The 21,743-nt window shown below is 46.7% G+C and overlaps 1 protein-coding gene across 5 annotated transcripts in view; it reads left to right on the forward strand.

The window, feature by feature from the left end:
- RPH3A (rabphilin 3A) overlaps positions 1–21,743 on the forward strand; it is a 342,156-nt gene that overhangs the window by 282,911 nt on the left and 37,502 nt on the right. For all 5 annotated transcript variants that reach the window (XM_032240317.1, XM_032240332.1, XM_032240323.1 and 2 more), the window contains one exon: positions 4,737–4,883. In XM_032240317.1, coding sequence (XP_032096208.1) covers positions 4,737–4,883 — 147 coding nt within the window. The remainder of the gene's footprint in view (positions 1–4,736; positions 4,884–21,743) is intronic.

Genomic DNA, 21,743 nt, shown 5'->3' on the forward strand with positions numbered 1-21,743 from the left:
CACATACTGGCAACATGTGTCAGATCCAGGATGCCACTCATTAACTCTGCCCAGCCCACAAGGGCTCACATGGGCACACAGTAAGCCCTCTGGATATTATCTGGATTGGATACCATCCTCTAACTTGTCCAAGGGGAGCAATACTTTGGTCTCCGGCTTTGGTCTTTAATAAGATCCCAACATTAGACTCTGGCTCTGGTCTTAAGGACACAGAGCTACCATCCTGTGTCCAGAAGCCCTTGGCAAGGGTCTTATCTTAAGGACTGATGCTTGAGACCCTCATGTCCACCTGGTTCCCCAACTCAGGAAGACCTAGACAGACCCTTTCTGTTCCCTGAGAGCAAAAGCTTTGGTCTGAAAAACAGATCTTGTTTCTGTCTGTTTGCTTCTGAAATTAAAACATGAAAATCCACAGGAGGCTTGCAGGTTCCCACTGAGACCAATCGGCGACATTTTCAAACACGATGAGCTGTTTGTCAGCTACGTGTTTTGGAGCAGAGGATGGGGGAAGGCTTTGGAAGGTGCCAGCAGCCTCCGGCAGGGCTGCTCATCTGCAGTCTGCAGATGGAGACAGTTATCCTAGACGGGGCCTTGCGGGGACCCCCCAGCCCTGCTTATGTCTCTGGAGCCATGTGTGTTCAGACACATGCATTTCCTGTGCGTGCTGACACTGGCAGTGGTGGTGTGGTGGGGTATGAGGCACTGACTTCAGGTCAGGCTGGTTCCTGACCAGATTGTAAGCTGCAGGAATGTGTCCTTGGAGGGTCTCCACTGGGGACTAGGCCTAGAATCTCACATGTGTTCAGTTTTGGTCACTGAGCTACTTTGTAATGGCGGGAAATAAACAAAGGGGGATCAATGGAGAAATCCAGGAAGAGAGGTGGGGGCAAATAAGGGAGAATAGGGGCAGGTGAAGTGTCCATTTCCATGGAAAACTGATGAAACTTGGGAGATGGCTGAATTCCGTTACGACTGGGACTTTTTGGGAAGGGTAGGTGATCTTCATTATACAGGAGTCCACTGTATCCTTTAAAAGTAATGGGGGGACACATCAGGCTGAAGGATATTGGCACACCAAATGGAAGATCTTCCCAACAGCATGGCACATACTCTGCATAAAGAGAGTGAGGCCTCCATCACAGGAGGCATTCAAGCAAGGAAGGAAGGCCACCTGCCAGGAATGCCACAGCAGGCAAACTTCAAAGTGATCCCTACCTCCTGGTGTTCATGCCTTTGTATAATGCCCTGCCCTTGAGTATGGGCAGGACCTAAGCCTTGCTTCTAGCCTATAAGATATAGTGAAGGGGATGAGCTCTTGGGATCACATTATGTTATATAAGACTCTGTCTCAGATAACAGGAACTAGAGATTCTCCTTGTGGACTTGATGAAGGAAGTGGCCCACAGGATGGGATCAGAGATGCCACATGGCTAGGGAATGAAGGCAGCCTCTAGGACCTGGGGTAGGGACTCTCTCAACAGCCTTCAGGAGGCCATGGCCCTCAGACATACAGCTGCAAGCAAATGAATTCTGCCAACAACACAAATTTGCTTAGAAGCTAATTCTTCCCCTGTCAAGCTTCCAGATGAGAACATGGCCCAGCCAATACCTTGATTGCAGCCTTGTGAAATCCTGAGCAGAAGACCCGGTTAAGCCAAGCCCAGACTCCTGACCCACGGAAACTGTGAGAAAAATAAATGTGTGTTGGTTTAAGCCCCTACTTTGTAATAATGTGTCATGCAGCAATAGAACATGAATCCAGACATGGTGCAGAGGATGCTACCAGTCTGTCTCTATTCTCCTGTTGCACTGGGTTTCTCAGTTATCTGATAACAAATCATCTCAAATAAGTGGCTTAAAATTACAGAAACCATTGATGATGCCTCACAATTTCTGTGAGTAGGATTTGGAGGGTGGCCTGACTGGGCAGCCCTGGCACAAGGTCACTCATGCAGCTGCAGACATCTCACCTGGGGCAGCAGTTATCTGAAGGCTTGATAAGGAATTGAAGAGCCACTCACACAGCTGGCAGTATGGTGCTGGCTGTTGGCAGGAGGCCTTTGTTCCTCTCCACATGGGCCTCTCCACGGGGATATTTGAGTCTCCTCCCAATATGGCGGCTGGCCAAGAGACCAAAGTGGATGCTTCAGTGTCTTTTGTGACTTGGAAGTCACACAGTGTCACTTCCACTGTCTTTAGTTGGTCACACAGGACCAGCCTTTATTCAGTATGGGAAGGGACTGCACACAGGTAGGTATCAATAACAGGAGGCAGGGACCCCTGGGGACCATCTTAGAGGCTGGCCACCATGCTGGTCTTCTTTCCTTCCAGCATGCTGCCTGTTTGCTCTACCCCAGCCTTTTGCAAAGACCATTCCCTCTGCCAGAGTCAATCTGTCCCCTACCTTCCATCACCCCTTCAGCTTATCTTTGAGGTCTCAGCAGGAATCAGCCACAGCTTTGTGGGGCCCAAAGCGTATATACTTAAGGGGCCCTCTTCAAGATCAAAAAGACAAAACCATCTTGCTTCAGCAAATTTTCCTAATCACATGACCATTACTAGGGCCCTTTTAAGGCCTCCAGAGGTGCCTGTATGAACAGAGGGTCCTGAAGCTTTGTCTTCACCAGGATCACAGTGAATTCTCACTTCCTCAAGAAGCTCCTCCCAATCTCTAGGCTGAGTAACCTCCATTGCTTCGGTCTCTCTGTATGTCACCTGTATAATTAGGCATTTAACATCTCTTTTGGCCACCAGGGACCAGGTCTTATTCAAAAACTCTTTTTATGTACTTGCTGTCAGAGAATAATCTAAATGCCATGGACACAATAGAGAACCAGGGCCAGACAAGGTCCCTGCCATCCTGTAATCTATGTTCTGGTCGGGGAGAAAGGGGCAATAAATATATAACAAGAAAAAATGTAAAAGATAACTTCAGCTAGAGACGGGTGCAATGGAGAAAGTGAGGCAGGGCAATGAGAGATCAATGACAGCCTCTCTGAGACCAGGGTGATGAGAGGGAAGATCCAGGGAGGTAAGGGTTCCTGGAAGGGGGAACAGCAAGCGCAAAGGTCCCGAGGCAAAAACAAGACTTGGGTGTTTAAGATTGAGCGGAGAGGCCAGTGTGGCTGAGCTAGTGACCAGGGGGAGCGGGGGCAATGAGGACAGAGGGGCAGATAAAGGACAGACTGGGCAGGACTTTGCAGAATAAAAAAGAAGTCTGAATTTTATTTTCATTAAGGTAAAATTCACATACCATAAAAGTAATCGTAAAACATACAATTCAGTGGCATTTAGTATCTTCACAATGTTGTGCAACCATCACTTCTGCCTCATTCTGGATTTATTCTAAGTCAACTGAGACACCACTGGAGCGTTCTGAGGAAGGGGTTTGAGCAGTGTTAGCATGTGCTCATCCCAGAGGCACCCTATCCAAGGCTACATGTGGGAAGGCAAGGTGTGTTTCTGCCAGAATTTCCCCAGGCCATATCCTCCTTCCTTTTCTGGAAACAAGACCCCAAGATATCTGCTTCCCTTTTCCTCCAAACTCTTCGTTCTCTGCTCTTCAGAGCAAGCTAGCTAAGGTGTGGGAATGGCAGAAGAGGGCAGGGGAAGGAGGGGGATGGGCTTTTAATTTCCAGCTTCCAATGTCAAAAGGCAATTTCATGCCTGCTGCTGTGATTAGGCCGGCAGAAAGGACTGAGGCTGGCGGCTAATGGCGGGTCGCTCCTGAGGATTCAGAGTTCCTGATTTTTTCCCTCATAGGGACAAGAATTTCTAGTGGTGTTCAGCCCTGTCTTCCACTCCGGTGATGCACCTCAGAGCCTGGGATGCCAATCTGTCATAGACCACAGCCTTAACTGCTCCCAGCAGCTCTGATTCTCCGAACCATTGCCAGGGCCACAGGTCCCATTCTTTCCATCTTGCGGAGGGTAAATGTGCAGACTGCCTGGGTCTGAATCCTGCTGCTGCCACTTGCCAGCCACACAAGCTTGGGCAAGGGCTCAAATTTCTCCACGCCTCAGCCTCCTCACCAGGAAATAGGGACACAGACAGTCCGTGCCTCTTAGGGGTGATGTGAGGATTAAATGAGGTAATGCAGGTGCACGGGGTGCTTGCATGAGAGATAGTAAGCGGATGCGGGCACACAGTGGGCATGTGTGAGAGATAATTAGGTAATGTGGGCACTGGTAGATGTTATGTCAGTGTTCGCTTAAAAAGAAAAGAAAAGGCAAAAAGAACACAAGACAGAACTCAAAATGTTACCAGAGGCTTTGAGGCTGAAACTCTGAACATTTGTGTGAATTCAAGAGATTTTTAGAAATGTAGTCGGCAACCAGTTTAAATTTATTTTTAAAAATCCTGTAGCCCCCAAAAGCTATCTCCCTGCCAGGCAGTTGCTGTGATCAACCTGGGACCAAGGGCTTCGGGCTGCCTGTCCTGAATCATTTCCACCCCAGTTGTACAAGTCTACTGTTCTGTCTTTTCTGAAACATCTTTATGCTCCAGGTTTCCATGAGCTTGCTGAAAATGTGTGGAGTGTCTACTATGTGTTAAGCACATAAGCAAAATAAACTCATCAGAAGCCTAAGAGGGAAGTATGTGTCCCATTGCATAGAGTAGCAGACTGTGGTTCTGAAAGGTACAATTCTTTTGCCCGCCATCTCCCAGGCAGTTTCCAGCAGAAATTTGAACTACTATTTTCTGTTCACCTCACACCTTCCCAAATTGCCTTTCAGGCTCCAGGCAGGCTGGTCCGTCCATCCCAGTGGTCAGCCTGACAGGCAGAGGAAGCAGGAAGAACTGACCGATGAGGAGAAAGAAATCATCAACAGGGTGATCGCTCGAGCTGAGAAAATGGAAGAGATGGAGCAGGAGCGAATCGGGTGAGGTGACGCTTCCCATCCACCTGAGAGCCGCTGAGGCAGGAGGGTGTGCTGGGCTGGAACAGGGCTGCCTCTGGGCTTTGGCATTTGTGACTTACAGAGCCACCTCCCACCCCCTTTCCCACTGGCAGACGTGGGATCTTTTTGCATGAGGTGGGAGAGTTGGGAGAACAGAAAGGGGCTAGAGGAGAGAGTGGGATGCTGGTGAGGAGGTTCTTGGCTGGGGGTGCATTGAAGAAGGGGCGGGGGAGGGGTCTTTTGATACCAAAAGGAGAGATTGTCATTGGAGGCTGCAAGAAGTGGTGTGGGTGTGAGCATCAGGTGTCTCAGCTAATCACAGCTGCATAGGGCTGTGCTCTAGAGATGATAGCCACGTAGGTGTCAGGAGGTACAGCCGAGGGCAAGGTTAGGGGGACAGGGAGTAGGTGAAAAACAGAGTGTGTAAAAGAGAAAGCAGGTTTGAAATGAGTTATATAAGACAGTTGGAGAACCCAGTCCTGTAAGAGTCTGACAGCATGTGAGCGAGGAAGCAGAGGTTAACACGATAGGTCAGGACTCCAGGAACCGAGGGGTTCCATGCCGGCTCCCCACCTGCCTGCTCTGGATCTTGGGCATGTTGTTGACCTCTCTGAGCCCCAATTTGCTCGCTGGCAGATTGAGTGAAATAACCGTAATTATCTTATAAGACTCTTGTAAGCGTTGAGATGATGCTTGCACAGATCCTGACCCAGGCTCTGGTGACACTATGCATTTAATAAATGGTAGGAAGGAGAGGAAAGCGGGGCTCAGAAGGCAGGGATAATGAAAACAAGTATGTGAGAGAAGCAAGGCTTGTAAGAAGGATGCGTGATGAGTGAAGAGATGTGACAAAATCAATGAGCAGGGACAGTACTGGAGAGCAAGGAGTGGCATGGGTGTGGGCTGGAGCTGGGGGAGCGGGGAAAATGTGGGGCATCATCAGGGTGGGAGGGGTGACTGAGAGATGGGAGTGAGGGTGTGTGTTTGGGGGGGCTCTTGGTATAAATGGAGACTTTGGCTGCCGGGATAGTGAGGCCATGGGAGTCGTCTTCCCAGACCTGAATATCAAACAGGAAGTGGGAAGGCAGGATGCTGGGACGTCACCTCCACTTACACCCTCCCCAAGCCCTTCTGCTGGGGGCAGCCATTGCCAACTGCTTACAACAGATTTAGGCACTGAGGTGCCCACTGATCTCTTTACCCAGGTACTCAGCTGGGGGCTAATGAAAAACGATGCTCTGGTGATGCAGGAAGTGGGTGCCTTTGACTTGAGCCTCTGCAGATAATTGCACTCAGGGCAGGCTGGGGAAATCAGAGGTGTCGTTGACAAGTGACAAACACCTGCCACAGGATGTGTCAGCTTCACACTGACCCTCTGTCAGCCTCCTTGGGTGGTTACCAAAGAGATAGGTCTGAGGAGCTTGCTTATGGGGTTAGGTTTTTATTTTGCTTTGCTTTTTATTCAAGAGTGGAAAGTTCTCCAGGCTGGCAGTGTGTATGCATGTGCATGTGTGTGTGTGTTCGTGCATGTGTGTATGCACATGCATACGTGTGTGTGTACATATATGTATGTGTGTGTGTGTGTGTTTTCATACAATGATAGGCCTTAGCCATGAGGGAAGGAAAAATATGTATATTAAGGCTAAACAGTGAAAGCAAGAACTCTGTTCAACCCTTTTCCTGCCTGGCACGTGCCACCAGCTATCACATTTTCTATTTTACATATTTCCTTTGACTATTGTATGTCTCTCCCCATTAGATTAAGATTCCTGAGGGTAGATATTTTTGCCAGTTTTGTTCACTGCTGTGTTCCTAAAGCCTGGTATATAATAGGTGCACAGGAAAATATTTGTTGAGTGAATGAATCAACATGGAAGATGAGGATGTCTCCCAACTTCTTTCTACATTGCCTGTGGCCAAGAGGCTTGGGGGTTTATAGTCTTGCCCAGGGTCGAAACTCCCAGGGAGAGTACTCTGACTGGCTAATGTCAAGTACTGTCCCTTGTCCAATCAGCTGCAGCCAGGTGTGCCAAGCCCTATTGTATCAGCATGGCCACTGGGCCGCCTCTGGAGGTCAGGTTATAGAGGTCCTTGTGAACTGAGCAGATCCCAGCTTAAATGATTTAGAACAGGGTAAATGGGGTCCCTGCTTTGTTTTGGATGCCCTGCTGTATTCTCCCTACCAACCTGGTGACATGGCGGCAGAGCATTGCAGTTAAGAACTGGGGCTGCAAAGTGAGGGAGACCTGGGTCCAAATTTCAGTTTTGCCACTTACCCCTTGTGTGCCCTTAGATAGGCCACTTTAACCTCCCTGTGCCTCAGTTTCCTCATCTGCAAAATGGGGATAACATCGTCACATACATCTGGGTATTTAATTAGCATGCAAAGAAATTTTGTGGTGCCTTGTACAAAGTACATGCTTAATAAATAGTGGCAGTTATTTAATGGTGAGGTTTTGTTTTGGTTTAATGGAAACGCTGATTTTTCATGCTCGCTCAAGCCTTTGTTCTAGAAGTCTGCCCTGAGACTCCTATTTGGCAAGCCCTGAAATTCTAGCAGCCCCTGGCTTCCCCTGAAGGAGATTTGAGAGGCTTCCAGGGGAGCTTGGGCCAAGTCTTTGGTGACAGAATGTCCCTTTGCTGAGACAATGTGTTTTCTGCCTGGCTTCCCAGAGTGGGGAGGACAGCCCTGGAAGATTCCGGCTGTGGTTGTTCCACAGCGCGCTTCCCGCAGCCAGCCCTTGCTGGTAGCATCGCCAGAGGCAAACCCAATGCTATTTGTGTCTTATAAGCTCAAACCTGCCCTGATTCCTGTTCCACCCACACTTCCCTGGGAGGGGATCAGAGAGGAGTCAGATGAAAGCCAAGTGAAACATCAGACATGGAGCCAAACTGAAAATGGGGGGTGCTAACTGGGGCTCCCGTTGCAGAGCATGAGGATCTGAGTTAGACCTTGGGACCTCAGTTTCCCCATTCATTGAATGACTCAGCCTCATTCTCAGGATTCTTTCTGCTCAGACTCTATAGTATTTTGGGGGTGTCTGGTGAGGGACCTCATACCCTATTGCTGGCTGTACCTCTCAGTAATGAGCTCCTTCTATGTTAAAATTGCCGATGTAGCTGTGTCCCTTACTGGGTCCAGACATCAGCTCCATGATGCTGAATGTTCTTTTCTATTACCTGAGTGAAAGCTATCTGGGAAAGTTATGAAATCACTGTCAATAAACATGATAAATAATCATCATGATGGGTGCCATTTACTGAGCACTTACTATGTGCCAAGCCCAGTGTCTAAAAACTTCGCATAAATTAACTCATTAACTGTTCCTCTCAACCCTGTCAAGTAAGCTATTATTATCCCAATTTTGCAGGTGAGGAAACTGAAGCTTAGAGAGCTTAGACCATTTGCCCAAGGTCATATGGAGGCAAGGTACACATCCCTATTTGGCTGACTCTCAGAACTATCCTCTTAAATCTCTGTGATGTGTTTCCTGAAGATGTGTTCCCAAATTCCTAGGCTCTGCAGCGCATGGACATGTTAATTACTCAGGTTTGGAGGGGACATTTTGAGGGCTGGAAGTTGAAGCCCTTTCTGTGCTGACCCAATGGTTCTTTCCAGCTCTTATTAACCTGTCTGTACCTTCCAAAGCTGCCAGAGCTAGTCTGCCTGCTGCTTTGGTTCTGAGAGTTACAGGAGAGAAATCCCCTCAGGCTTTGCCTCCCTGGGGCAGTTTTGCAAGAGTTAGCTGCCCCAGGGAGTCCCAGGCCATGCACAGCAACCCAGAACCGCTTCACTCCATGGAGCCCATGTGCTGGTAGGAGTCTAAACCTTCACACCCCACTCAGCTCACAGCCCAGCTCTGTTCTCTTCAGCATCCCAGGAGGGAGGGTTGATGGCCAGAAGAGAAATGCATTAACCAACCTCGTTTTGCCCCCACATTTCTTATATAAGAGCTAAGTGGGATTTCAGAGTTCATTTTGCATGCCTGACTGCTACAGACTTCTGTTAGGACACTTTGCTTACAAGAAAGGAAACTAATTCCAGTTAGGTTGCTTCAGTTACCTATTACAATATAACAAACCACCCAAAATTTTGTGGCTTAGAGAAAAACAATGTATTATTTTTCATGATTTTTTCCGGTTAAGGATTCAGACAGAGCTCTGCTGGGCAGGTTTTTTGCTCCAGGGGGCATGGGTTGGATTTGCTCACTCAGCTGCATTCAGCCAGTGGTTGGGCTGGGCTGGAAGGTGCAAGAAAGCTTTACTCCCCAGTCTGTACCTTGGTGCTCTCCAGGTAGCCCCTGTCTTTGCATTCATCTTTCCTTATTATTCTGGCCAAACTCCTTTACATGGCAATTGGATCTGAAAGAAGCAAAGATAGGTGTTGCCTTGTTTCTTAACAGGTAGGTCTGGAACTGGCAGGGTATTACATCCCTCACTTTCTATTGAGGACAGGAAATAGATCCTACCTCCTTATGGGATAAATGGCATGTGTATGCAGAGGAGGAAGGCATTGTTGGTGCCTATCTTTATCAAGTTATGCAGAAAGAGAAATTTAATATAAGAGTTCAGAGATATCTCAAGGGATCTAAGGAAAAGAACACGGCCTAGCCTCATGAAAAGTCTACTTCTCATCCCACATGTTAGAAAACATAGCCACACTAGCTAGATATTCCCAGTTTCTATAGCTCTTCTTACTCCAAATTCCCAGGAAAGGACCTCTGATTGACCTAGCTCACCCTAGATGCCCGCCCCTTATCCAGTCGGTTGTGGTCAGAGGTGCCAGGCTAGACACACATGGCTGCTGAGTTCTTCTCCTGAGCATAGAAGGGCCCCTTTGTGAGTTGCAAATACACACCTAGGTTACCCACAGGAGTTTTAGAATGTATTAAGTTTGGAATTAGACACTTGCCTCCAAAATTGGTTTGCATGTCCACCTCTCTCCCTGGCATTTGTAAGGCCAACTTTATCCTCATGATATTTCTTTCTGTCTAGAGCCTCTCAAAGGCATTTGCTCACATATCTTGCCTGTGAAGGGACTGGCAGCTGGGTGACTTCCATTCGAGGTCACCTTCCCTAAACAGATGGTCCCAAAAAAGTAATTAAGATTTGTCATTAGCCTTGGCATCCAGACATCGCAATGAATGAGGAAGTCGGAGAGACTTGTTGTTGACAGGATCTGTCGCACCCTATCACCTTCCCATCTTGGTTCCACCTTCCCTCGTGTTTTTGGCACGTATTTTTTCTAAAGTATGGACAGAGGGAGAAGTGAGTGATAATGCCCGGAACTTGCTACATCTAATTAGGTAGACATCTGTCCTATGGTTTGACAAGCCGACCATAAGCCAGGTCATACTCTTGTCTTTCCAAAGGAGGACTCCTCTCCTGTGTTCTTAAAGTCTTAAAGATTCTATGGATGGGAGTCAGGGACTTGGGGGCATTCTGATATTATAAACATTTATGGATGTGTCTATGTACATTTTTTTCCCAAAAGAAACATAGATTTCATCAGGTTTGGGGGGACTCTGATCCCCTGGTGTCAGGAATTATTGAATTGTACCTCAGTTTCCTCAGGGATTGGACCAGTGCTTTTTCCAATGTCCAGCTAGCCCTGGTGTGTCATAGAATCTGTTTGTATGAGATGAAAATAGGGCTGGGCACAGTGGCTCACGCCTGTAATCCCAGCACTTTCGAGAGGCCGAGGTGGGTGGATCACTTGAGGCCAGGAGTTTGAGACCAGCCTGGTCAACATGGTGAAACCCCATCTCTACTAAAAATACAAAAATTAGCCAGGAGCCAGGTGTGGTGGCACATGCCTGTAATCCCAGCTACTTGGGAGGCTGAGGCACGAGAATCTCTTAAACTCAGGAGACAGAGTTTGCAACACTGCACTCCAGCCTGGGCGACAGAGCAAGACTCCATCTCACAAAAAAAGAAGAAGAAAAGATGTACAACACATTAAGGAAAGTAACTTAAGACATTTGGGTGATTTTTCTTTTTTCATACAAAAGCATAGTTTTTCTTCTTTTTTTTCCCATTTATTTATTTTATTGCATTTTAGGTTTTGGGGTACATGTGAAGAACATGCACGATTGTGGCATAGGTACACATGTGGCAGTGTGATTTGCTGCCTTCCTCCCCATCATCTACATCTGGCATTTCTCCCCATGCTATCTCTCCCCAGCTCCCCACCCCCCACCATCCCTCCCCTATTTCCCCCCAACTGACCCCAGTGTGTAGTGCTCCCCTCCCTGTGTCCATGTGTTCTCATTGTTCAACACCCACCTATGAGTGAGAACATGCGGTGTTTGATCTTCTGCTCTTCTGTCCGTTTGCTGAGAATGATGGTTTCCAGGTTCATCCATGTCCCTACAAAGGACACAAACTCATCATTTTTGATGGCTGCATAATATTCCATGGTATATATATGCCACATTTTCCCTGTCCAGTCTATCATCGATGGGCATTTGGGTTGGTTCCAGGTCTTTGCTATTGTAAACAGTGCTGCAATGAACATTCGTGTGCACGTGTCCTTATAGTAGAACGATTTATAATCCTTTGGATATATACCCAGTAATGGGATTGCTGGGTCAAATGGAATTTCTATTTCTAGGTCCTTAAGGAATCGCCACACTGTCTTCCACAATGGTTGAGCTAATTTACACTCCCACCAACAGTGTAAAAGTGTTCCTATTTCTCCATATACTCTCCAGCATCTGTTGTCTCCAGATTTTTTAATGATCGCCATTCTAACTGGCATGAGATGGTATCTCAATGTTGTTTTGATTTGCATTTCTCTGATGACCAGTGATGATGAGCATTTTTTCATATGTTTGTTGGCCTCATGTATGTCTTCTTTTGTAAAGTATCTGTTCATATCCTTTGCCCACTTTTGAATGGGCTTGTTAGTTTTTTTCTTGTAAATCTGTTTTAATTCTTTGTAAATTCTGGATATCAGCCCTTTGTCAGATGGGTAAACTGCAAAAATTTTTTCCTATTCTGTGGGTTGCTGATTCACTCAAATGACTGTTTCTTTTGCTGTGCAGAAGCTGTGGAGTTTGATTAGGTCCCATTTGTCTATTCTGGCTTTTGTTGTCAATGCTTTTGGTGTTTTGATCATGAAGTACTTGCCTACACCTATGTCCTGAATGGTTTTGCCTAGATTTTCTTCTAGGGTTTTTATGGTGTTAGGTCATATGTTTAAGTCTTTAATCCACCTGGAGTTAATTTTAGTGTAAGGTGTCAGGAAGGGGTCCAGTTTCTGATTTCTGCACATGGCTAGCCAGTTTTCCCAACACCATTTATTAAACAGGGAATCCTTTCCCCATTGCTTGTTTTTGTCTGGTTTGTCAAAGATCAGATGGTTGTAGATATGTTGCGTTGCGTCCGAGACCTCTGTTCTGTTCCATTGGTCTATATCTCTGTTTTGGTACCAGTACCATGCTGTTTTGATTACTGTAGCCTTGTAGTATAGTTTGAAGTCTGGTAGTGTGATGCCTCCCGCTTCGTTCGTTTTGCTTAGAATTGACTTGGCTATGCGGGCTCTCTTTTGGTTCCATATGAAGTTTAAGGTGGTTTTTTCCAGTTCTGTGAAGAAGGTCATTGGTAGCTGGAGGCTGAGACAGGAGAATCGCTTGAGCCTGGAAGGCGGAGGTCACAATGAACCACCTAGATTGCACCACTGCACTCTAGCCTGGTCAACAGAGTGAAGCTTTCTGGATTCCTTAATTAGCTCGATGCTTGCCATAAAAGAGAGAACGCATATGTGTTGAGTGAACAATGCATACTGAGTGAACCATAAACCCAACTAAGGTGCTTATCAAGTCTCTTTACCTGTACAGCCTCCCTCGTGCCTCCCTGACTTCATCTGTAAAATGGGAAGTTGGATGGAGCGGTCTTCAAATCCCATCTATTTATGTTTGAAGACCGATAATTCTTTGTGTGGGGGCTGTTTTGTACATTGTAGACTGTTCAGCAGTATGTCTGGTCTCTACCCACTAAGATGCCTGATTTAACACCCCACCTGGTTGCAACAACTAAAAATGTCTCCAGACACTGCTCAGTGTCCCCTAGGGGCAAAGTCACCCCCTGTTGAGAACCACTGCTCTAGCCCTTTTGTTGGTGGAGAAGGAATGGGAGACGAAATGGACTTCAATTTTTCTTGGACTCATACTCAACTTCCAGCAGAATAATCACAACGGACTACTCTTGTTGGCATCACATGCCAGCACTGTGCTCAGAGCTTTATGTAGATTCATTTATGTAATTCTCACAGCAATCCTACATAATAGAACATATAATCATTCCCATTTCACAGAAGAGGAAACTGAAGAACACAGAGGTTTAGCAACTTGCCTCGAGTCATACAGTTAATAAGTGGTGGGACTGGAATTATGAATCTGGGCTGGCTGGCTCCAGGATTAGGCTCCTATTCTGCTATTCCTTAGAGAAACAAATATTTATTCTCCAAGCCCTGTGCTAGGAACTTTCAAATATCATATATTTCCTTTAATCCTCATGATGTCCTCACTGAGAGTCAGACAATCATCTCTGCTTTACACCTGAGTAAACTGAAGCTCAGGGAAGTTAAGACACTTGCCCAGAGACACACAGCCTTTGCATGGCCAAAGGGAAAGGCAATTGATGGATGATTTAGGGGATTCAGAGAAGTCAGTAATTTACAGGGTATCTCAGACATTTATTGAAGTTAATGGATCGTTGTATATGTTTCTTCTTCATATGTTTGTTTATATGCAATTGAACAGTTCATTCCTCTTTACCACAGTGACTCTTGTCCCCATTCAGGCCTCAGCACCACATTCTCCCAACTCTATTTTCCATGATAGGAAAGGGCAGCGAGAGGGGTCGGAAAGAACCACAACCATAAACTCTGACATGAAACAAAGATTCCATTCTTCTAGCATCTGGGCAGCTAGACCTAACTTCCAAATCTATCTCTTCCACTCGAGCTATGTACACTTGGGCAAGTGAGTTCCCCTCTGTGTGCCTTGGTTTCCCCATCTGTAAAATGGGAGTGGAGAGTAGAGCTTATCTCCCAGATTGTTGATGGCTTAAGAAAAACAATGCGTATAGAGTACTTAGCACAGCACCAGGCACAGTAAGCACTCAAACAACAATCACAATTATTGCTGCTCCTGGGTTTGTCATGACACAGCACCTTGCCCAGCATGGACTGCACTAGCCCAGCTAGGCCCTCCAGTGGTCTTTCTTTCTTGGTTCCCTCATCTCCAACTCTGAATCGAGGTGACCCTCCTCCCCAAAGTGCCAAGGCCCAGGCAGGAATCACATTCACCAATCCCTCAAGGAGACAGACTGGGATCTAGGGCTCCCCAGGTGGTGACAGTAACAAACAACAGGGAGAATTAATGAGTCTGAAATGCACACAGCCCATATCCCAGCGTGTGGTTACCTGATGGAGCAGCTCAGTCATTTAAGGACAGGTTCCTGAGAGACCCTGGCACTGGAGCCTCAGGCCAGCCCCCGTCAGAGCAGCAGCCATTTCCCCATTCATAGCAGATGGTCCAATTTTGACTTCAGAAAGTGCCAACTTTAATAAACTCAACAGTAATTTCCCCCTACTTGGCAATTAGAGTGAGGTGAAGAGCGAGCAGGGATTGTGGGATTGATGATGTGGTGTATGGTGTGTGTGTGTGTGTGTGTGTGTGTGTGTGTGTGTGTGTGTGTGTGTGTTGTGTGTGACACACACACAGAGAGAGAGAGAGAGAAAGAGAGAGAGAGAGAGAGACAACATTGCATTGTATCCACTATCCCACTTTGTTGTGTTTTTCTGAATGGTGAAATCATGGCCAACCACTGCTTCTAAAAGCAGCTGCTCTGGCTTCATCCCATTGGTTGGTGGAACCCCAGCTTTTAGCCATTTCCTCTGTTGATCCAGAGATTGGCACATAAACCCATCACACTGGGCAAGCAGGGTGCAGGGTGTCTTTCCCGGGCACTGCTGCACACCACATTAAGCCTACTTTCTGGTGCAATTGTACAACCACTAGCCTTTTATTTGACATTCATCAAGATGTTGCAGCAGTACGGGAAAGCTCAAAAGTAGTTACTTGCATGTTTCTGAGGTCAGTTTGGGCTTTTCGTGGGAGGCCGAGTATCAGAAACAAGCAGCTATTGGTCCTTCACTGGGCTTATGACTTTGCTTGAAGAAGGCAGCCGATTGGATCTGATCTCTCTGCAAGAGCACAGTGTGTACAGACATGCATATAAAGGTGTATTCTTGCATGTAGGTTCTGATTATATGCATGTCTCTGTGTGTGTGCATGTGTGTGTGTGTGTGCAGACTCATAGGCACATGTACACATGCCTCTACAAGTGTGGCTGGACATATATGTGTGGGTACATGTGTCATTTGTGTGTGTGTGTATGTGTGTGTGTGTGTATGTTTAGAGATGGGTACTTGACTCCTATAAATTTCTAATCAATGCAACCCCTTTAAGAGCTTTAGAAAGATAGATTTCATAGGCAGATGATAGCATCCTGGTTACTCAGAAAAAAATGTGAGTACAGGGAGGTATGAAGCCACAGATTTCCAGACTAAATAATTAGCAGCAACCATTACTGAATAGTTACCATGTTCTGGGTATTTTAGAAACACTATCTCATTTTACTTTTGCAACAATCCTAGGAGGTAAGGACTTTGTTTTTCCTAATTTACTGATAGAGAAATTGAAGCCCTGAAAGGTTAAATAGCTTTCCTGGGGTCACAGAGCTAGGACGTAGCAAAGTCCAGACACAGACCCAGGCAAGCTCACTCCAGAATTGGCACCCCAACCCTGTGCTGGCAGGCCTGTGTACAGGGAGTCTACACTTTCTTAGGACTGCATGTGAACACCTGAAGAAAGTGATTGAAACTCAGAGTCAGCAGCTTGGCTTGTCTGACATCCACAGCCAGTCAGGGAGGAATTGTTCCGCAGAGGAGAGCTAAAGTCGAATTCATACCCAAATCAGGTTCTGGGTGACTGGTGGGGCAAACATGTGGGTGTGGCAGGCAAAACAACGGCCTCCCCCAAAATGTCCACATTCTAGTCCCTCAAGCCTGTGCACTTGTTACCTCCAGTGGCAAAAAGATCCCTGCAGATGTGATAGTTACAAATCTTGAGATGGGGAGATTATCCAGGATTATCTAGGGGGACCCCATGTCATCACAAGGGTTTCCTGTGAGAGGGAACAGGAAGGTCAGAGTCACAGAGAGATTAAAAGGTACCCTACTGCTGGTTTTGAAAACGGAGGAAGGGGCCATGAGCCAAAGAATGCAGCTGACTTCTAGAAACTAGAAAAGGCATGGGAACAGATTCTCTCCTAGAGCCTCCAGGAGGAATGAAGCCCTGTAAACGCTTTGATGTTAGCCTTGATCTCCAGAGCTGTTAAGAAAAATGTATATGGTCTCAACCTCTAAGTTTGTGATACTTCGTTCCAGCAGCCACAGAAAGCTAATATAGCAAGTGACTCCTTGAAACCTGCTGGCATGCAATGGCATTTTGTGGCCCTCCTTCTGATACGCTCTCTGTGGCTCTCCTTCTCATACGCTCTTTTACCACAACTGAGTTAGACTCATTTGGACCAACCTTGTATTTTCAAAAGGCCTGCTCAGCTGTATATATAGAGAAAGTCCAGAAACCTGCCTGCTTCATTCTACCTGGAACGGCTGCAGCATCTGAAACTCTCACTGTGCTAAGCCTCCCAAGGGCTCCATTCATTTCTCCAAGAGTTGTCTCTAAATGGGGTGTGGTATCTCATACCTGTAATCCCAGCACTTTGGGAGGCTTTGGTGGGAGGATTGCTCGATTGAGCCCAGGAATCCAAGACCAGCCTGAGCAATATAGTAAGACCTCATCTCTATAAAAAAATAATACCTGGGCGTCGTGGCATTCACCTATAATCACAGCTACTTGAAAGGCTGAGGTGGGAAGATTGCTTGCGCCCCAGAGTTTGAGGCTGCAGTGAGCTCTGATCATGCCACTGCACTCCAGCCAGGGTGACAGAGCCAGACCCTTTCTCAAAAAAAGAGGGGGGAGGGAAGTTGAGTCTCCTCCACTGAAAGCCCTTGCACGTTGCCCCATCACTCTTCAACACAAGACACTGCATGGAGTGTGCCCTGCCATCTCTCCAGCCTCATCTCCCGCCATTCAACCTCCCAGCCATGCTGAGCACCTCTCACTTCCGTCACACGTGCTGTTCCCTGGTTTCCTCTGAGGACTCATCCTGACCGTTCCTGTCCCTCTCTTGTGAGTTCTCACAGCTGTTCATACTTGTCCTTCAAGGTACTTATGATGATTATGGCAATTTGCGTGTTTTTTTAAACAATGTCGGATCTCTCACTTGAATGCCAGCTCCATGAGGCCAGGGATCTCATTGTTTTGCTACTGTTGGATCCTCACTGTCTACTTGGCACATAGTAGGTGCTCTATAAATGTTTGTCAAGTGAATGAATAGCCCGTCTGCCTCCATTTAGATGGTAAGGTCAGACCAAGTTGGGAACTTGCTTCCCACCACCTCCAGAGGCAATCCATTGGTGCCTAGAGGAGGGGACATACTGCTTCTGCTGCCTCTGGGAGCATCCTGGGAAATAGGATGTGCCCACCCGACTTCACTGAGTAACCAACAGCTCACCTTAAGCACCCAGCCTGGTGATGGATGTTCCCAGGATGCCAGGTGTGAGTAGTCATCACAAAGTTAATCAGGCATGTAAAGACACAGTAGTGAGCGTCGCCACTTACAGGGTTCAGTCAATTGAGCACTTAATGTGGGAGAAGGGGGTGGAGACATTAGGTAGGTAAACAAAGCCAGGCAGGCAAATAACACCAGGTGGCTAATGCAGAGAGGGTCTACTGTCAGCCATCAAGAGTCCTTCATGTCAAAAAAAAAAAAAAAAAAGGAAGAGGAGGATAAATCTCAATGTTTCAGTCTCAGGATCTGAGAATCCAGAATGCTGCTCATGAGAGGAAACGTAAGGTGCATCTCATCTAACCCCTCTTATCAGAATTGAGTTTTTTGAGGTTATTGACTGGATAAGAGGTAGGAATCAAACCCATGTCTTTTAACTCTTGGCCATATGATCTCCATCTTCAAAAATGCACTTTCTTCTCCGATGTAGAAGTAATATATGTTCATTTTAAGAAAGTATGGAGGAGTCCAACTAGTTGGGTGCATTAAGAGGGGAGTAAAAGTTACCCATCACCCCTCACCACCTGGGGATAATCACTGTGACTGTCTTGATGTGCCTCCTTCTTAATGCATATATACAGACTTGAGTGCACACAATGGAGATATTCAGGCGAGCATGCTTTAAACCCAAACTCACACCCTGTTCACAATCCTGCACCCTGAGTTATTTTTTTTTCCTACTTAACACAGTAAGAAGAGCATATTCCCATGGGATATGCCTCACCACCTCCTTTCCTATTTCTTAATGTGTAGCCAGGAATTCACTGGCAGACTCAAACAGGGAGCTACTTTAAAGTGCAGCCTCCTAGGCCTCCCCCAACCCCATAGAATTATTCTCTGAATATTGAACATTCTCCCCAGGTGATCTCAATGTACCATACATTTTGGGAGCATTCCCCCATGCTCTGGCTCTCAACAGGACTTCGTGCTTAAATACTGATATCCAGGCCGTATTAGATCCATAGCTGAGGTTTAGAGTCATGGCTGGGCACTTGCGTTTTTCTTAATGCTGGCTGTTTGACATGCAGTGAAGGTAGAGAGCATCTCCCATACACATCTAGGTCTTCCCTGCCAAGACTGGTAAAAACACATCTTTCTTCTCAGGTGAAGATGCTGAAATGTTTTATAACCAGGATAAAGACCCATTTGTGGTGCATGGTCCACCATGACCCAATTTTGGCTTGGCTTCTTGCAAAATTTTATTTTCTCATTTAAAATCTTAGGCTGTTGGGATCTTCCATGTTGTGGCTCCAGCATTTGGGGCAGCACGGTGTCCTAACAGGCAGGCTGCCAGGAGCTCCCTGCTCATTCCCAGTCTTCTGAAGGAGAAGGAAGATCTGTGTGTCCCCATCTCATATGCATCCTTTTTATTGGTCTGTACTGAATTCATGAATAACAAGGATCCCTGAGCTGAGACAGTTGAGTAATGATCTCGACTCTGTTGTGTGTCTGTGTCATTTGCTGCTGCTGATAGGAGCTAATGAGACACCCTCTGAATAACGTGTGTTCACGGAGCTTTTTGGCATCCAGGAGTCAATGGTCAAAGGAGTAGGCATCAGGTGGAGAGGCCACAGTGTGGGTTTGCAAGTGACGGGGCAAATCCACAGCCTTCATTTTCCAGGAAGAGGCAGAAAACCCTTTTAAGTTTCCTTAAAGCACACTGCGGTTTAGAATTGGATCTGTCCCACGCCCTGTTCCTGAGCTGCTTTGGCAAAGCTCGACATGAGGCAGGAGGCTGTGGGAATTCATGGAAAGCAAAGATGATTGACTGAAGCAGAGAACTAGGTTCTAGCTGTGGCTGTGTGACCCACGCAAGCGGCCCACTCTCTGTGCTCTGAGACCCCCAATGGTGGAGTGAGAAGGACAAAATCTATTTTCGGACTAAGGCAATGGATGAAGATGAAAATAGTTGGGAGCAACTGTGTATAAGAAAAATGTCCCCATGTAACTGCCACCCCCTGTCCCCATTAGCCTACCTCATTTTCTCATAACATTTTATAATTCTATGGCATTGAAAGGCATCCTGAGATTTATCAACTCTAGTCAACTTCAAACTGTTTTTTTAAAACTCTGGGACCAACTTTCTAAAGGAAACCTAATTCAACAGTCCAAATGAATGTAAGAGATAAATGCAGACATGCTCTGTATGGAATGAGGTTTGGTAGCCCCTTAAATTCTCTCCCACCATGCTGCCACAGAGGCCCCTAAACTGGCTCTATGAAACGCTTGGGGTACCATGAAGCACAGTGTGAAAACCGCCGATGCAACCCAATGCCTCCTATTTTCCAGATGAGGAAACTGAAGTCCAGAGAGGCAAAAGCCAGGGATAAAATCAATATTTGTCAACTATATGTTGAGCATTCTTTGGAGGAAAGACAATGGTGAAATATCGGGTGGGTATCTTGTCCCAACCTCAGGCAGTAAGAGTTAGATGGGCTGGAACTAGCCAGGGTGACTGCGTATGTGCAGCTTGGTACTTGCTAATTATTGAGGGGCCCTTCGTGAGGAAAAGGCAGGGAAATGGAGCAGGGTGGAGGTTGGACTGTTCAAGGCGATCCCCATGGTTCTATGTGGCATGTGGCTGCGTGGTGTAGCAGCTGAGAACGGGGACTTGGGAGCTGGACGGCCTGGGTCTCGGTCCCAGCTTTCACTGCTTCTTAGCTGTGTAACTGGCATGAACCACTTAACCTTTCTGTATCTCAGTTTTCTCATGTAGTAAAAGGAAACAAAAGGAGTCCTTAGCTTCTAGCCGTCTGTAATCCCAATGCTTTGGGAAGCTACGGCAGGAAAATTATTTGAGAACATGAGTTTGAGATCAGCCTGAGCAACATAGTGAGACCCCATCTCTACAAAAAGGAATTTTTAAAAACATTAGTCAGGCATGCAAGATAGCACCATCACACTCCAGCCTGGGCCACAGAGTGAGACTCTGTCTCAAAAAAATTAACTGGGCATAGTGGCGCATGCCTGTGGTTCCAGCAACATGGGAGGCTGAGGCAGGAGGACCACTTGAAGTCAGGAGGTTGGTGCTACAGTAAGCTGTGATCACACCATTGCACTCTGACCTGGGTGACAGAGCAAGGCCCTGTATCTAAAAATAATAATAATAATAATACATAAATACAATAAGAAAATAAAATTAAAAAACAAACCTGTGCCTGGCACATAGTAAGTGCTCAGTAAACACCAGAGTGTGTTACTATTATTACAGGGGTTCTGAAACCAGGGATTGGGAGCTTGTTTCTGGTTCCTGCCCACTCCCATCATCCTATAGAAATAAATTCTAGGGAGGACAGGGTGGGTGGGGGGAAGGTGAGGAAGAATCGAGAAGAGTGTGCTGCCTTCAGCTCTGTACACTGTGCTTCCTCAAGCGATTCTGTGCAATCTGGGTCACAGTGGAGGCTCCAGAGCGTGCATGCTGCCTTTGACTCTTCCTTGGGCAGGGCACCACCTCTCTCGAATGGAACACAAAAGGGAGAAGCTGCTATTTATAGCATTGTTAAGTCGGAGCACTCTGAGGGCGTGGCAGGAACGATGAGGGCCATGGGTAGAATAAGCATTAGATGTCTGCCAGGGAAGGCTACCAGGGGCCCTCTGGGTGCTGTGATGCCCAAGTCCCCTCCCATTGGCTCTCCCCACCCATGGAGAGGTGGGTGGAGTTCAGCACTATCTGGGTTCACTGGCTGTGTGTCTAGAAGGAGCCCTTATTTGATGGAAAGGCAAGGAGATGACTTCAAGCTGGTGGGAAGTGACAAAAAAAAAAAAAAAAAAAAAAAAACTTGAAGTGGAAACAGGATGCCACAGTTGTCATTCAGAGTGTGACCTGAAACCAGTGGCATCGCATGGCACCACGTGGGAACTTTCTAGAAATGTAGCACCTCAGGCCCCACCTCAGACCTGGTGTTTCAGAATCTGCATTTTAACAGATCCCCGTGTCGTCTGCGTGCACATTAAACTTGAGAAGTGCTAGGGTGATGCATTTGAAATGTGGGTTCTAGGATTTTGTTGTTTTTTGAGATGGAGTCTTGCTCTGTCACCCAGGCTGGAGTGCAGTGGCACGATCTCAGCTCACTGCAAATTTTGCCTCCAAGATTTAAGCAATTCTACTGCCTCAGCCTCTTGAGTAGTTTGAACTAC

The sequence above is a fragment of the Sapajus apella genome, unplaced genomic scaffold, assembly GCF_009761245.1.
Source record: "Sapajus apella isolate SASKATOON/1434 unplaced genomic scaffold, GSC_monkey_1.0 scaffold2, whole genome shotgun sequence".
NCBI classification, from domain to species: domain Eukaryota; kingdom Metazoa; phylum Chordata; class Mammalia; order Primates; family Cebidae; genus Sapajus; species Sapajus apella.